We start from the raw sequence: 15,705 nt of genomic DNA on the forward strand, positions 1-15,705 counted from the left end.
TTTAGAGGGAAGGGGGTGGTCACTAGTGATAGATTTCTATCACTCCTAATATCTAATCAAATCATGCAATGTCATCACCCAATACTCTATCACTAGTGATAGAATTGTAGTGGGGGTGGTCATCACTAGTGATGGGATTTCAATGTACAAGTATTAATACACAATGTACAAGTCATACACATTCATTCCTCAATATTCAACGCGTTATATATATAACGAGTTATTCCTATCACTCGTTACCAAAGTGGAGGCGGCGGTGTTAGTGATACTATCACTCGTTATGGGGAGTCCATAACGGACCAACCCCTCCCCCCTTATAACCTAATTAGTATAACGCATTTGTGAAAACTGATAAGTGTGTGGAAACAGATTATTGAAAGGATAGACACTAAAATTAACAAATATTAGCTAGCGTGTGGTGCCAAAAACTAAAATGAGGATTTTGATAAGAATGTGTAGCAAAACGTAAAAGAAAATGAAATAAACCCTGGCCCAGATCCTCAACAACCAACCCTACTGGGACCATAGCAATAATTATAATTTTCATCCTCATGCATAAAATCCTTCTATAAATAGAGACCATGAAGGCACTAGTTTCCTCGTCTTATATTTGTCTTTCAAAGTGAAAATGGCTTCTAAGACATTTCTTCTTCTTGCCCTTGTTTTTGCTGTGGTTCTTCTAATTACCTCAGAAGTTGCCGCTAGAGACTTAGCCTCCAACCATGACGGTAAGAACAGTTTTCGCTTTAGTTTTGTCATTACAACAAATAACTTAATCCCAATTAACTTATTTACGTTTAAAGGAATTAATTAGTTACCATCTCAATGTTTTTAAGCTACATAATTAACATCTATATTGTTACTTTATGTGCATTTATCTTTCATAATGTTATATATTCATACTAGGCTATCACCCGGGAACATCCCGGGTTAGAAAAATTTAGTTTTCAATAATAAAAGGTACATAAACAACATTTTGAACCTCTTAAGTTTCTTGTTTCTCTTCCCACCACAAATTTTTTGTTCGGTTTCATCAGTATTCCAACTTTGCCTCCATATGTATTCAAAGTTTTCATGTAAAACTATTACCTTTTAAATTCATAATGAGATCTCTGTATAAAAATGTTTTCGCAACCCATACGCCAGTGGTGGCTTTGATGGTGTGCGGGGAGGACCTCCGCACAAGGCCCATGATTTCGAGGGGCACATGATTTGTAAAAAAAAATCTGATATATGTATATGTTAATATTTTTTTAAAACAATAAACACATAACAATTCCAATATAGGTCCATTTACAAATTTACAAATCGTTTATCATGGTTTAGAATTTAGCCCACTTGGCATCAGGTTTATTAAGCCCGATAATAATTTGATTTAAAAAAATAATAAAACATTACGAAAGGGCACGTTTCTTCAAGCTCGAACAGGGTACGTGAATTCTCAAAGACGCATCTGCCAAATGTCTAAGAAGACACGCCATGGTGGATGAATAGCCAAAGGGGCCTATTACTCAAAATTTTTTTGGATCACACCAATTGTGCAACTCAACAACATATTTCACCTCAACATCTGAAATAAATAACTATATATGAACCCAAACTTTATCATAATCACAAAATTATAAAACTAAGCTGTTAAATGAGGTGCATCACATGTAAAAGAACTTGTAGAATTATAAGCACTAAACCCCCAATTTGACACATTTTCCTTCAGGTGCGTAAATCTTTTTATTTTCCCTAAAAAATGTATAAACCCAAATCTACCCAGCCATAATTAAACAGGCCATAATTACAACCTCAAAATCATACCATCACAACATGATCACAACATTAACAAAGATACTTAGAACTTTATCCACTTCTAATTAATTTAATCATATCTTTAAGTATTATCACTCCTTTGAACTTTATAAATCACATAAGAAAAACGTTGGTAAATATGTGGAGAAATAAGTTTTGAACAAAAAAATCAACCAATAATTAGAAAGAGTCGAGCAGCTTAGAATTGGTATGTCTATTATCTATGGCTAACTACATGAGGTTGGTCTAGTTCAATTTTTTTATGGGATTGGTTTAATTTTGGCATGTAATGCGCCTAGACAGAAGTATAGAACCATGGTGCTCGCCCCACCTATGTTGTCCCTAGACCAAGGTGCTCTCATCACTTGCGCCTGATCACAAAGGTCGCCTTGTGTCTAGTCAAGGCGCCAACCCTCGCCTCGCCTAAGCCCCTAGGCACACCAGGCATTCGCCTTTGATTACATAAATTTAAGGATGACCCGAAACATGATACTGATAAGACACAAAATTTATTAGCTTTTGGGTTCTCATGTCTAACATGTTAGATAAAAAAGTTGTGTTTTGTTGATACATTTAACCCTTTTATTAAACATGGGATGTCGGGTTGACGTGTTTAAGCGTACAATTAAACACGGCTACCCATCAACCCGTTTAAATTTAGAATATAAAAAATATATATTATAAGGCAAGCCCCCAACACATTTACAACTTCATTACCACCAGTTTAGAACTCGCCAACCCGTTTTACTCGATTAGATAAATGGGTCACACACGTGTAGTTTTCTGGTTACTTGATGTTAAGAATGTTCAAGTAATAAATCTGCTGTCTTCGGGTTCATAGATTATCTGTTAACCCAAACCCAAACCCGTCAACCCGCCTGTTAGTTTGAATTACTAAAAAAATGATACGGGTTCAGAGATGTGATTAATAAATTACCCATTGAAGAGCAGAGACATACAAGTTCATATTGTGCTTTCTTTGGCTTCTCGTCTCTTGCTTCACCTAATTTGATCATATTGAATTCAGCATGTTGAATGGGATTCTGGTTACACACAATGGAAGATGAATATGTGGAACAAACCAAGTATTAGGCTTTCAGTAAACATTGAAAGGAAGTGTAAAAGCTGCATACATATAATTAAAATAAATCAAGCTTCAAATAAAAAGAAATCTCACTTGCTAGTGAGAATGCCTGCGCGTTGTGGCGGGTACGTCTGCTTTATGGTTTTGTTTTTTGATAGATAAGAGTGAAGAGACAATCTATTCTCTAAGAGGATGGATAACACGTGAAAATAATATGACTAATATGTACACTGGCAACTTTTAATAATACACGAGTTTTAACCTACTTATAATTCTAAACATACGTAAAAGTAATAACATATGCATTTAATTTAAATATAATAATTCTAAATATTAATAAATAATAAACAAATCTAGTCCACGTCATGTTGGATCAGTTCTGTTTAAACATAATGGAAAACATGAATAATACCTGTTACAGCAGATAACCCAGCAGAGAATCCAGTCAGAGATGCAGCCATGGAGTTTGACATGATTGTCAGGATGATCTGGTTCCTCCTTAGGGTGTAAGTTATGATGGTGATGAAACCGAAGTAGGGTAATTTCGGTTAGGGGAGAGAGTCACGAATTCTTGATGTTAATGAGGGTTGTGATTGTGTAATGTGTGTAACTGTGTAACCCTTTAACTCTCTAATAAGCCCCTTATTTATACACCCAAGAGGAAACCCAATTAGTTAATAAGGGTAATATGGTCCATCAACAATTACCAACTAATTATTAATAGGTTAATAAATATATTTTGATCTAATATAATATAAATGATTATATAGGCTACAAGATTAAATATTACATTTTATATATTTAATCTCACATTCTCCCACTTAGCCAAGTAATCATTTATCATGAGTATTAGGTAAGCCTGGCCAGGAGTTAACACTCATTTTAGCTTTAAACCAAGAACTATAGCAGAGAAATACAGCCGTTGAATCATCATTCGACTCAGGACCCCCATTAGTCATACTATAGCCTCAATTTAAAACCTAATAGTTACGATCAAAATATGTATAAGCCCTTTAGCGTCTGATTTGTATTTATATTTGTCTATATGTCATTACACCGGCAGAACATATGTTAGAGACATACAAAATCAAACTGAGGAAATTTTATTAATTAAAACATAAGCTAGTACAATATGCCATTAAACAAGGTCTTTAGTAAGTCCCATATTCGATACATGTTCTTCGAAAACTTTAGGTGGGAGACCTTTAGTCATCGGATCCGCTAGCATATCTTTAGTACTAATATACTCAATACAAAGATTATTTTCCTCAACTCGTTCACGTACGAACAAGTATTTTGTATCGAGATATAAACCAGCTCCAGTCGAACTGTTACTGTTCGAGAAACTAACGGCAGCTGAGTTATCACAGTAAAGCTTCAATGGTCTAGAAATGGAATTAACAATTTTGAGTCCAGTGATCAGATTTCTAAGCAACATTCCATGACAGGTTGCGTTGTAAACAGCAATGTATTCTGCCATCATTGTGGAAGTTGTAGTTAACTGTTGTTTATGACTCTTCCATGAGATAGGTCCGCCTGCTAACATAAAGATGTAGCCCGAAGTGGATTTCTTGTCATCTTTGCATTTGGCAAAGTCAGAATCAGAATAACCTACCACTTCTAAGTGATCACTTCTTCTATAAGTCAGTTTATAGTCTTTCGTCCCTTGCAGATATCTGAGGACCTTCTTAGCTGCTTTCCAGTGATCTAGGCCAGGATTAGTCTGATAACGGCCTAGCATTCCAGCAATATAAGCTATATCTGGGCGAGTACAGACTTGAGCATACATTAGGCTCCCGACTACTGACGCGTAAGGTATCTGGCTCATTTGCTCCTTTTCAACCTCTGTTGTCGGACACTGGAATGAACCGAAAACATCTCCCTTAACTACTGGAGCGACGGAGGGTTTGCACTGTTGCATGTTGTAACGTGTAAGGACACGATCTATGTAAGTCTTTTGAGACAATCCTAAGATCCCTTTGTGTCTATCTCGGTGAATTTCGATGCCAATGACGTAAGAAGCATCTCCGAGATCCTTCATGTCGAAGTTATGCGAAAGTAACCGCTTCGACTCATGCAACATGTCTAAACTATTACTTGCCAATAGAATGTCATCTACGTAAAGGACAAGTATAGTAAAGTTACTCCCACTCATCTTGAGGTAGGTGCATTGATCCACTTGATTCTTCATAAAACCTTGCCTCTTCATGACTTCATCAAACTTGAGATACCATTGACGTGATGCTTGTTTTAACCCATAAATGGATTTCTTCAACTTACAGACTAGATGCTCCTGACCTTCAGGTTTAAAGCCTTCAGGTTGTTTCATGTAAACATCTTCGTCTAAGTCTCCGTTAAGGAAAGCAGTTTTGACGTCCATCTGATGCAGCTCTAAATCAAAATGAGCTACTAGGGCCATGACGATCCTTAATGAATCTTTACGAGAGACAGGTGAAAACGTCTCTTGATAATCAATTCCCTCTTTCTGAGTGTAGCCCTTTGCAACCAATCTCGCTTTATAGCGTTCAACGTTCCCATTCGGATCTAGTTTTGTTTTGAACACCCATTTACAACCTACAGGTTTGACACCGTTGGGTAATTCTACCAAATCCCAAACGTCATTTTTCTTCATGGATTCAAGCTCATCAATCATTGCTTTGTTCCATTCAGAAGACTGATCACTGCTAATGGCTTCATTATAAGAGATAGGATCATTGAGCTTTCCAGCATCCATTTCAGTCAGGTAGGTAATATAATCATCCCAATTAGTAGGCCGTTTTTGCCTAGATGACCTCCTGAGCTGATTTTCGGGTTGAGCGTTGTCTTGGTTTTGAGCGTTTGATGTGCCTTCGTTATGAGGCATGATGGGTTCTGGTTGTGGAGATGGAGTTTGTGCAGTGGCTTCAGGTGCAGTTGCATGGGGTACAAGAGGAGTAAACGGAGTAATGGTAAGCGACGAGTCTCTCCCCCCCGCGTCTTGTACTTCTTGCAATTCTTCATAAGGGTTGGTACTGCTCCCACTGACCTTGAAATCCTCCAGGAACGCAGCACGCTTGGTTTCAACAATACGGGTGACATGGGAAGGACAATAGAAACGATAACCCTTTGAATGATCAGGATACCCGATAAAGAAGCAGGTAACTGTTTTAGGGTCAAGTTTCCTTAGGAAAGGATTATATAATTTTGCTTCAGCAATGCAGCCCCATACTTTCATATATTTAAGACTCGGTTTCCTTCCTGTCCAAAGTTCATAAGGAGTTTTAGGGACAGACTTAGAAGGAACTCTATTGAGTATATGAACAGCTGCTTTTAACGCTTCAGTCCAGAGGAATAATGGTAAATTAGTGTTGGCTAACATACTGCGCACCATGTTCATAAGGGTACGATTTCTTCGTTCAGCGACACCATTCTGCTGAGGTGTACCAGGCATGGTGTATTGGTTCACAATCCCCTGGCCCTTACAAAACTCATAAAATGGACCAGGAGCTTGACCCACATCAGTATGTCTTCCATAATATTCACCGCCTCTGTCTGATCTCACAACTTTAATCTGACGATCTAATTGCTTTTCAACTTCAGCTTTATAATCTTTAAAAGTTGTAAGAGATTCAGACTTTTCCTTTATAAGATACAAGTACATGTAACGAGAATAATCATCAATGAAAGTGATAAATGAAGTATGTCCTGTGATGCCAGCGATTTGATAGGGACCACTAATGTCAGTGTGAATGAGTTCTAATAAATTAGAGCTCCTAGTGGCACCTTTCTTATTCGCTGATGTCATTTTGCCTTTAAGACATTTGACACATGTTCCAAAATCAGTGAAATCGAGAGGAGGTAAGACTTCATCCTTTACGAGACGATTTAATCGTTCTCTTGAGATGTGGCCTAAACGTTGATGCCACAACATAGATGAAGTCTCTAAGTCTCGAATTTGTTTCTTTTCCATCTTTGTGAGTGATTCATTAATATTATATGACAACAAAGATTTGGAAAAATTATCATCGAGTTCTAATCTATAGAGACCACCATCCAGAATGCCAGTACCATAAACAACGGAATCATAGAGAATAGAGAGTTTGCGATGACCATGAGAAACGACAAAACCGTCCATGTCTAACTTTGGTCCTGATACAAGGTTCCGAGTTACCTCAGGAACATATAAGGTATCATAAAGTTTAATACATAAACCAGTTTTCAAAAATAATTGTAATGTTCCTATGGCCTTCACTTCTAATTCCCGATCATCCCCAACTTTAAGTGTTCTTTGGTTTCTTCCCAGCTTCCGGATTGTAAGGAATCCCTGAAGTGAATTGGTTACATGAACCATAGAACCAGAATCAAACCACCAAGAATTAGCAGGAACATTTAAATTAAAGGACTCAAGTATCATGAAAAAATCGTTACCTTTCTTAGCCAGCCACTCCTTAAAGTCAGGGCATTCCTTTTGCTTATGTCCTGTTTTCTTACAGAACTTGCAATAGGGTTTGCCTAAGGAGTTCTTAGAGCTGGAAGGTGAACTTGTATTAGGATTTGGATTTGGCTTTTGAACCTTAGAAGCATCCTTTCTATGATAAGAGTTCTTCCTCTTCTTTGAGCTGGAAGTGGTGAAGTTAGCAACATCAGTAGTGCGATCCATCTTCATACGCTCTTCCTCCTGCACGCACATAGCGATCAGCTCACTCATCGTCCATTTGTCCTTCTGAGTGTTGTAATTGATCTTGAAAGCTTCATAGGACGAAGGAAGCGAAGTGATGATGAAGTGAACGAGAAAACCATCACTGATTTCCATCTCTAGGCCCTTCAGCTTATTGGCCATATCATGCATCATCATGATGTGTTCGCGAATGCCGCTCCTCCCATCATACTTAGTTGTCACCAGCTTGAGGATAAGAGTGCTAGCGTGTGCTTTTGATGTTCCCTTGAATTGATCCTCCACAGAAGCCAGATAGGTTTTAGCATTTTCAGAATCAGGAATGGCCCCTCTGATTGAGTTATGAATGGATTGCTTCATGAACATGAGAGACATGCGATTACACCTAGTCCATTTATCATGGACTATCTGCTCAGCAGCAGTACTGGTGGCGGTAAGGTCCGCTGGCTTATTCTCTCTTAGAGCATAGTCAAAGTCTAGCAATCCTAGAGTAAGCATGAGGGCATCCTTCCATTCAGCAAAGTTATCACCAGTCAAAGGTGGAATCCCGCAATTGGGTGCTGGTAGTGGAAATAAGATGAGCAAGTTATGATACAAAAGAAGAAATCCTAATGTGATCTAATGGGCTTGTTACACTAAGGCAGGCATAAATAATGACCATTATAATTATGAAGCTGTGATAATGTCTATTACTAACATCAAAATAATAGACTTAGTAAAAATTCTACTTAAACGAAGACAAATCAGCTTTGGCCAGAAGTGTAATCATTTAAGTATGTGTGCAAAGCAATCGTGACAAATCAGCTTTGGCCAGAAATGAGACAATCACTTTAGTTATGCACTTGTCAAGCATGCTAAACATAAATGAATTAAATCAGCTTTGGCCAGAATTAAGACATTTCAGGTTTGTAATGCATACTTAACATAGCCTTTTATAATACTTGAACAATAAATAGATGTATTAAATCAGCTTTGGCCAGAATTAATACATCAGAAGCTCATCCAAGTTAAGCTATTTTGGTTTTGTAAAAAGTTATCTGATTCTGATTAATGAATTAAGTATTGACAAAACCAAGTATTTAGTAGCAAACCACCTGTTAGCTTTGAGATTTCGAGTCATGGTCTCGAGTCGCAACCTTAGTCTCGAGTCGCAACCTTAGTCTCGAGTTGTGCTGTTATGGTTTCGAGTCGCAACCTTAGTCTCGAGTTGTGCTGTTATGGTTTCGAGTCGCAACCTTAGTCTCGACTAATCACGTTATGGTTGCGAGTCGCAACCTTAGTCTCGACTAATCATGTTATGGTTGCGAGTCGCAACCTCATGGTTGCGATAAATCACGTTATGGTTGCGAGTCGCAACCTTATGGTTGCGAGTAGCAACCTCATGGTTGCGAGTAGCAACCTCATTAACAGCTGTTTTGTGATAATAACTGAAAACTCGAAATTTAAGGGATTGTGGGATAATGTTTCCTGTTTTAATGCTGATCTAAACTTATCAATATATTTCGAAAATAATAACTGATATCTCTTTAACAGTTTTCGGAATTTTATTAGATAAAAATAAGATCAAAAACAGGAAAAACACCCACTAATCTAAATTATATTCCAAATCTTAGGGAATTTTCGAGTTTTCTTAGAACATTATGATGAACCCTAACAAAATAAGAACATAATCTGGAAATCCGAAACCTGATTTTAATGGTTTTGTAAGGGATTTCGTGATAATAAGTTTAATCTTTATAATTTCGAGTCGGTTTATCAATTAACAGTTTCCGAAAACAGGGATTTCGGTCACAAACAACCCGAAAACAGTTTTTGATTTTAAGGCTTAAAAAACTTCCGTTTTCCAGATTTTGATCCAAGAATAATGGATACGAAAACAGAACTGGTTTATCAACATATGCTCTGATACCACATGTTGGATCAGTTCTGTTTAAACATAATGGAAAACATGAATAATACCTGTTACAGCAGATAACCCAGCAGAGAATCCAGTCAGAGATGCAGCCATGGAGTTTGACATGATTGTCAGGATGATCTGGTTCCTCCTTAGGGTGTAAGTTATGATGGTGATGAAACCGAAGTAGGGTAATTTCGGTTAGGGGAGAGAGTCACGAATTCTTGATGTTAATGAGGGTTGTGATTGTGTAATGTGTGTAACTGTGTAACCCTTTAACTCTCTAATAAGCCCCTTATTTATACACCCAAGAGGAAACCCAATTAGTTAATAAGGGTAATATGGTCCATCAACAATTACCAACTAATTATTAATAGGTTAATAAATATATTTTGATCTAATATAATATAAATGATTATATAGGCTACAAGATTAAATATTACATTTTATATATTTAATCTCACACGTCAAACTCAAATTTGAAAAAATTATTATATTATTTTACAAATCAAACTTGAGCTTTAAAAATGAAGCTCTAAATGAGTCTAGCTCGGGACATCTTAAATTATAGGGCATGAAAGCGGGTCGGCTAAGCTCATTTACAACCTATTTTGTAACTACTTTTCTACTTATACATATGATCTACAAATATATGATATTAGGAATAGATTACACCAAGTCATAGAGAGCGCATAGAACCTAGAGCACTAAACAAGTAGACATTAAGCTCAAACTCTCTTAGGTCAAACAAAATCATGTTCGACTCGTTTACATCCATGTGGATATCAAGATCCAAATCTCCATCTACTTTCCATGTGCTCCATCGGGACATTCCTGCATTTGTATGTACAATTTATATGTCTTGGATGCTAATGTTTTTGTGGAAGTGATAATTTTGACCCATTTGACAAGTGTCCCCAAATTACTATAGTCAAAGGAACAAACATGTAAATCATGGTTTATTTATCTGAGTGCAGCTATCATGCCTTTAATAAAGAAGGAAATATATGATGTTTAGTAATGTGAGCAATGTGGGACATAACTAATTGTAGACTTGAAATCTTCCTATTCTTGATGTATGACTTCAGATTAGAAAGTTTCATTTTTTATATCTGCATATGATCAAATAATTTAAGTTTTTTTTATATCCATATTTACAAATAAATGTTACCTGTAAACCTTTTATTTGATCAAACCTTTTATATTATAATAATTGTCTACACAAAAGTATAATACTAATTTATTTATTAAATAAGAAACTTGATTTCGCAAACTGGATCACAAAAAATTAAACAAAGTTAACATTTTAGATACAAAATATCAAATATTTATGGACACAAATACCTATTTCTTAAAAACCAAAGATTTCCATGTCAACAAAACAGAATATGATTTAGATAGGTTAATTTTTTGAAAAGGTAACCCATTGGTAACCAGGCAGTGAAAAATCATCAAAGTTTTCTTTTAGAAAATGACTTAAGGTAACTACCTTTCAAAATTTTAGATTTTAGGTAATCTGACTTGGTAACATGTCAAATTAATGAACTGGCATTATCGTTAACTACTTTGACTTCTTTTTTCAAAAGATGACCCCAGAAGCTTCACCTTATAGCTCCATGGCTGCTTTGTGAATGTAAGAATGAGCATGAAGTCGATCTTGGAATCATGGGCGAAGCTTTTAAGGGGCGGGAGGGGGCAGCCGACCCCAGAACATTTCACTCAATAGTGGAGAGTATTTAGTTTTCGTATAGAATTTTTTTAGTATATACGTTTACAACCCGCGGTTTTATAGAAATTTTTAGGTCCAGTGACTTCCGCCTCCCCGGTCGGAAATCTCAAGCTTTGCCACAGCTTGGAATCTTAAAATTTCTATATAGGAACGCAGAATTTTTGTAAGAGTTTTTGTAACCATCATTTACACATTACTTATTTTTAGCATTTAAAAAGCCATTAGAAAGTAAGCGAAGCCTGATCTAACTGACTCGCTCGTTTCAACCATACTATTAAATTACCCTTTTCACCCATTAGCCACCCCTAACTCTGCATGAAAAGAGAAACAGAGAAACCTAGGTCTAGTCTAGAGAAATTTGAACATCTAAACAATATTTCAAAGGAATGTCGGTACCTGCAATAAAAGTGGCAGTTTCTCTCACTTTTGTAGCACAAACTTTCATTTGAAGTTGTCTTCTACATGTAGCACAGGCAAACATTATACTCTTGCAAATGTTATCTGCAAACAAAGAAGATAAACAAAGTCAGGATTGTTGAAAAGTATGGTGAGTTTTTTGTTTCTTGCTTTAGATGAATTCACGAAGGGCTTAAGATGATATAAATTAGCTGTTAATGAATTACGCCTGGTAAAAGTATACTTTTTATGTTAGATAAATGCATAGAATAGTAGTAGTATCACAAGCGGCTCCCCTGGTTTCCGAACAATCGCAGTTGTCATTGCCAACAACTACGAGTGTTCATTATTTGGTTTCAAACTGATTAAACCGAATAAACTGAATATCAAATAGTGCTATTCAAAAGGGTTGCAGCGCAGCTTGTTGCCAGTTTACCTGCTATTCTTATGTAATTTTTCTATCGTTTTTAAATCTATAATATAACTGAATATCAAATAGTGCTTATTTTAGTTTTTTTTTTTTTCATTTAACTTGCAGTTACAAGCTTATCCTATTCTTATCTAGTCCAACCCAACCCAACCCAATCCAATAACAAACACCAGTATAAACCATTAAAAATAAATAAACTAAAAATAATTTATTCAGTTTATTTATTCCATGGAAAACTGAATACCAAAATGAATATAAATTCAGTTTCTGAAATCTATTCAGTTTATTTTCCCGTCTTGACGAAAAAAAACTTTAAACCGAATAAACCGAATTGATTAACTTGAGGTTCAGAAACTTACTAACGGATAGGCTTGCTGGCGGTATTACTGGAGCTATTTCCGACCATAGTGACAATTTGGCACTGGCTATTTTCTTGTCTGTTTGTCAAAGTCAAAACAAAAAAAGGGAAGAAGAAGAAGGTCCAAAAAATTAAATAGTGAACAATAATCAAATCTTAACAGTTCCCTTCAAGATAACCTCACAAGTGATCTCCCACACTAATCAACAATAACAACTTACACCAAACAGAACTTAATTAACAACTTAAACTTCAAAAATTGAATACAAAATCTCCACGCTTACTTGCGGATAACACCGAAGGTGCGAAATTCCTCCTTGATTTCTTGCTCACTAACCCTTGGATCCAAATGCCCATTATCATCATAAAACATAACTGCATCATTCATTGATTCATATTATATATCAGTAACTTACATAGAAACAGCTTCGTCATTGACCATATAATAAGGAAAAAAGGCTCCAAGAAAAGCAAGAGTTCCAACTCCCATAGCCGATTTTGCTCGTGTGAAGAAAGTAGAGATCAGGGACGATAGCATTATGCCACTGCGCCCAAACAGAAAGAAATAGACAAACACCAATGTTTTATCACTGTACTGAAACAGTGCCCATCGTGCACACAGTGATGATTGCTGCTGTAATCGCAAACTGTAAAAAAAATCATCAGAAACATATAATGCTCAGGCTTTGCAATTGCAGGTTTTTAATGCTCAGACTTTCCAAATGTGTACTGATCCATCCACTGGTGAGATTATCATACAGTTAATCTTTTCGATGACGACTAACACGTGTTACCTGCCAACACAACATGAACTTTATTCAGTACATTTTGAAATTAAGAGAAAAGGCTATTAGGTGTCTTGAGTTCTGATAACGAATCTACCACTTCTAGACTTTAAATTTGAAATACACCATCCCACACTACCCTTTTTCTCCACTCACTAATTTTACATATAGTTCATAAAACTATATTGTTAAAAGAGTAGTTAAGCTTTTATAATAGCGCATGACCTAATAAAATCAAAAGAAGGTCGTCGGAAATACCTCTGTTTGTCGGGACCTACCTCAACCACCATCTACACCTGGGAACTCGTCTTTATTTCCACCGATCTGCTTGAGTTCTACCACCGGAACCCTAGACTACAAAACAACAAAGGTATCTTGAATTCTTATAAACCCTTATTGCAACAACTACAACATATGAAAGCGAGAACAGAAAATGAAAGAGTATACCTGATGCTTGAATGTTTAGATTTAAGAGGCTTCATCGAGAAGGAAGATGTATGCGATATCTAGGGCTTCGAAAATAATCCTACACAGATCATACAAAGAAAAAAACATCAAAATAATATAAATGTAAATAATAAAGTGTCATCAAGGATGGATGATTGTGTACCGCGAAACCCTAATCACACCCTAAATTAATCAAATAAAAAATATTAGAATGAAGAATCATAATACAATGAAAGTATAAATTTCACAAAAGGAAAGCACCTAAAGATATCTTTGGATTGCATAGGGTTTCTGAGATTTGAAATCGGATTGCGATGAGGAAATGGAAACCCTATCTACATATTCACAAACACAAAATACACTTAGAAATCAGGATCGAAAGATAAACCTGACTGGATTACACCAATATCCCCTACAAATCGAAAGACCCAATGATGTTCCAATTGTTGTTAGGAGCAAAAGTGATACCATTTAGATTGTTATTGTAATCGGAAGTGGTACCTGGTTTGTTTAACCATTGGAGAAGAGAATGATGATTCATGATGAAGGGGAAGAAAGGTTTGGGTTTACAAAAGAATGGTGATTTGATATCGATGACCAATGATGTAAGAACGAACGATGGAGGCGAAGGAGATTAGGGTTTCTGAAACATAGGGTGAAAGGATGATGGATTATTACATGATTTATACTCCGGGTCATATTTGCGGGTATGGTTATCTTCATTCGGATCCCGTGTAGAAATAACATGTCTCCCACATTTTCCCGCCAAAAACCTATTGAGGTTGCATCACAAATTTACACGTGTCCCAAACCTTATTTGTTTATTATATATATAGATGTGGATCTTTTTTAACTTGTACTTTTATTACCCTTCATTCGTTGTGGTGTGTTATCATTACTAGAAGCATAAAAATCATGCAGAATATGAATAACTACATGGAATGATGCAGGTGAGGTTGATGGCGGTAGTGGATACAACCGCGGTGGCAGTGGACATGGAGGGTACAACAATGGCGGCGGACATGGAGGGTACAACAACGGCGGCGGACATGGAGGGTACAACAACGGCGGCGGACATGGAGGGTACAACAACGGCGGCGGACATGGAGGGTACAACAACGGCGGCGGACATGGAGGGTACAACAACGGCGGCGGACATGGAGGGTACAACAACGGCGGCGGGCATGGAGGGTACAACAACGGCGGCGGGCATGGAGGGTACAACAACGGCGGCGGGCATGGAGGGTACAACAACGGCGGCGGACATGGAGGGTACAACAACGGTGGTGGACATGGAGGATACAACGTTGGGGGACGTGAAGGATATAACGGTGGGGGACATGGAGGGTACAACAAAGGCGGCGGACATGGGGGATACAACGGTGGTGGACGTGGAGGATACAACGGTGGTGGACATGGAGGGCATGGCAAAGGTGGTGGTGGTGAAGAGGCAACTGCTTACAAAGAAACTCAAAACTGATGATAAGCATATTCGAGCTGGATGAAACATATATAATTTCATGAGTCGAGTATTATAAGAATGTTTTATCTTGCATCATCAGTACATACTCCTTATATATGTAATACTTGGCATGACTCCTTGTGTGTATAGAATAAGTTAATAAGAGTGTACTTTTAATCCAACTTTATATCTTATCCTTATAACCAATGCCTTCACCATTTTTTAACCATGTAAAACAAGGTCTCCAAGGCCGAGTACTTCTCGAGTAGTCGCTACAAGGTAGGCTGTCGAGGCGACTTTCTTCAATTCTGCCTAGTTACTCGGAATCGATCAAACGCGGTCAACCTCAGCCAGAATAGGATGTAGTAGGTTAACTCGAGCCAAGTTTGACTTAAAAAAGAATAAAATATAATTTCTATGTCTATAATATTAAAGAATATTAAAGAATGAATATCATTTTCACGTATTTTGTTATAAATATTAGTAAATTTATGTTATATAACATATATTTAATATTTGAAAACTAATTTCTTTATAATTTAACATGTCTGAGTACTCCTTGAGTACTCTCCGCCTAGGTCGAGTACTCTCAACTCCTCGGCCGACCGACTAAAGAGCGCCTAGCGCTTTTTGCAACCATGTTTTTAAAAATGGTATTTTATAGAA

General features: G+C 36.8%; 2 protein-coding genes across 21 annotated transcripts; one reads left to right on the forward strand and one right to left on the reverse strand.

Annotated features, from left to right (window-relative positions):
- Nucleotides 1-578: 578 nt before the first annotated feature.
- On the forward strand, nucleotides 579-15,221 carry LOC110920441 (abscisic acid and environmental stress-inducible protein-like). Of its 2 annotated transcripts, XM_035985785.1 has the most exons (3): nucleotides 579-728; nucleotides 14,528-14,707; nucleotides 14,843-15,221. In XM_035985785.1, the coding sequence occupies exons 1-3, from the start codon at nucleotides 629-631 to the stop codon at nucleotides 15,055-15,057; spliced, it is 495 nt and encodes a 164-aa protein (XP_035841678.1). In that variant the 5' UTR covers nucleotides 579-628; the 3' UTR covers nucleotides 15,058-15,221. The 2 variants fall into 2 exon arrangements, with proteins under 2 accessions (XP_035841678.1, XP_022020345.1); XM_022164653.2 differs by having other exon boundaries at nucleotides 14,528-15,221.
- On the reverse strand, nucleotides 1,217-14,274 carry LOC110920442. Of its 19 annotated transcripts, none has more exons than XR_004884333.1 (10): nucleotides 14,079-14,268; nucleotides 13,839-13,912; nucleotides 13,578-13,656; nucleotides 13,389-13,484; nucleotides 12,830-12,992; nucleotides 12,630-12,720; nucleotides 12,347-12,424; nucleotides 11,558-11,662; nucleotides 2,760-2,843; nucleotides 1,266-1,570 (listed from the first exon to the last, which is right to left on the reverse strand). XR_004884333.1 is itself a non-coding variant. In XM_035985794.1 (10 exons), the coding sequence occupies exons 4-10, from the start codon at nucleotides 13,418-13,420 to the stop codon at nucleotides 2,334-2,336; spliced, it is 525 nt and encodes a 174-aa protein (XP_035841687.1). In that variant the 5' UTR covers nucleotides 13,421-13,484; nucleotides 13,578-13,656; nucleotides 13,839-13,912; nucleotides 14,079-14,267; the 3' UTR covers nucleotides 1,621-2,333. The 19 variants fall into 19 exon arrangements, 12 of the variants coding, with proteins under 12 accessions (XP_035841686.1, XP_035841687.1, XP_035841684.1 ...); XR_004884332.1 differs by having other exon boundaries at nucleotides 1,531-1,570; nucleotides 2,738-2,843; XM_035985794.1 differs by lacking the exons at nucleotides 1,266-1,570; nucleotides 2,760-2,843 and adding exons at nucleotides 1,621-2,347; nucleotides 10,225-10,266 and having other exon boundaries at nucleotides 14,079-14,267.
- Nucleotides 15,222-15,705: the final 484 nt, after the last annotated feature.

This window comes from Helianthus annuus, chromosome 16, assembly GCF_002127325.2.
Source record: "Helianthus annuus cultivar XRQ/B chromosome 16, HanXRQr2.0-SUNRISE, whole genome shotgun sequence".
NCBI classification, from domain to species: domain Eukaryota; kingdom Viridiplantae; phylum Streptophyta; class Magnoliopsida; order Asterales; family Asteraceae; genus Helianthus; species Helianthus annuus.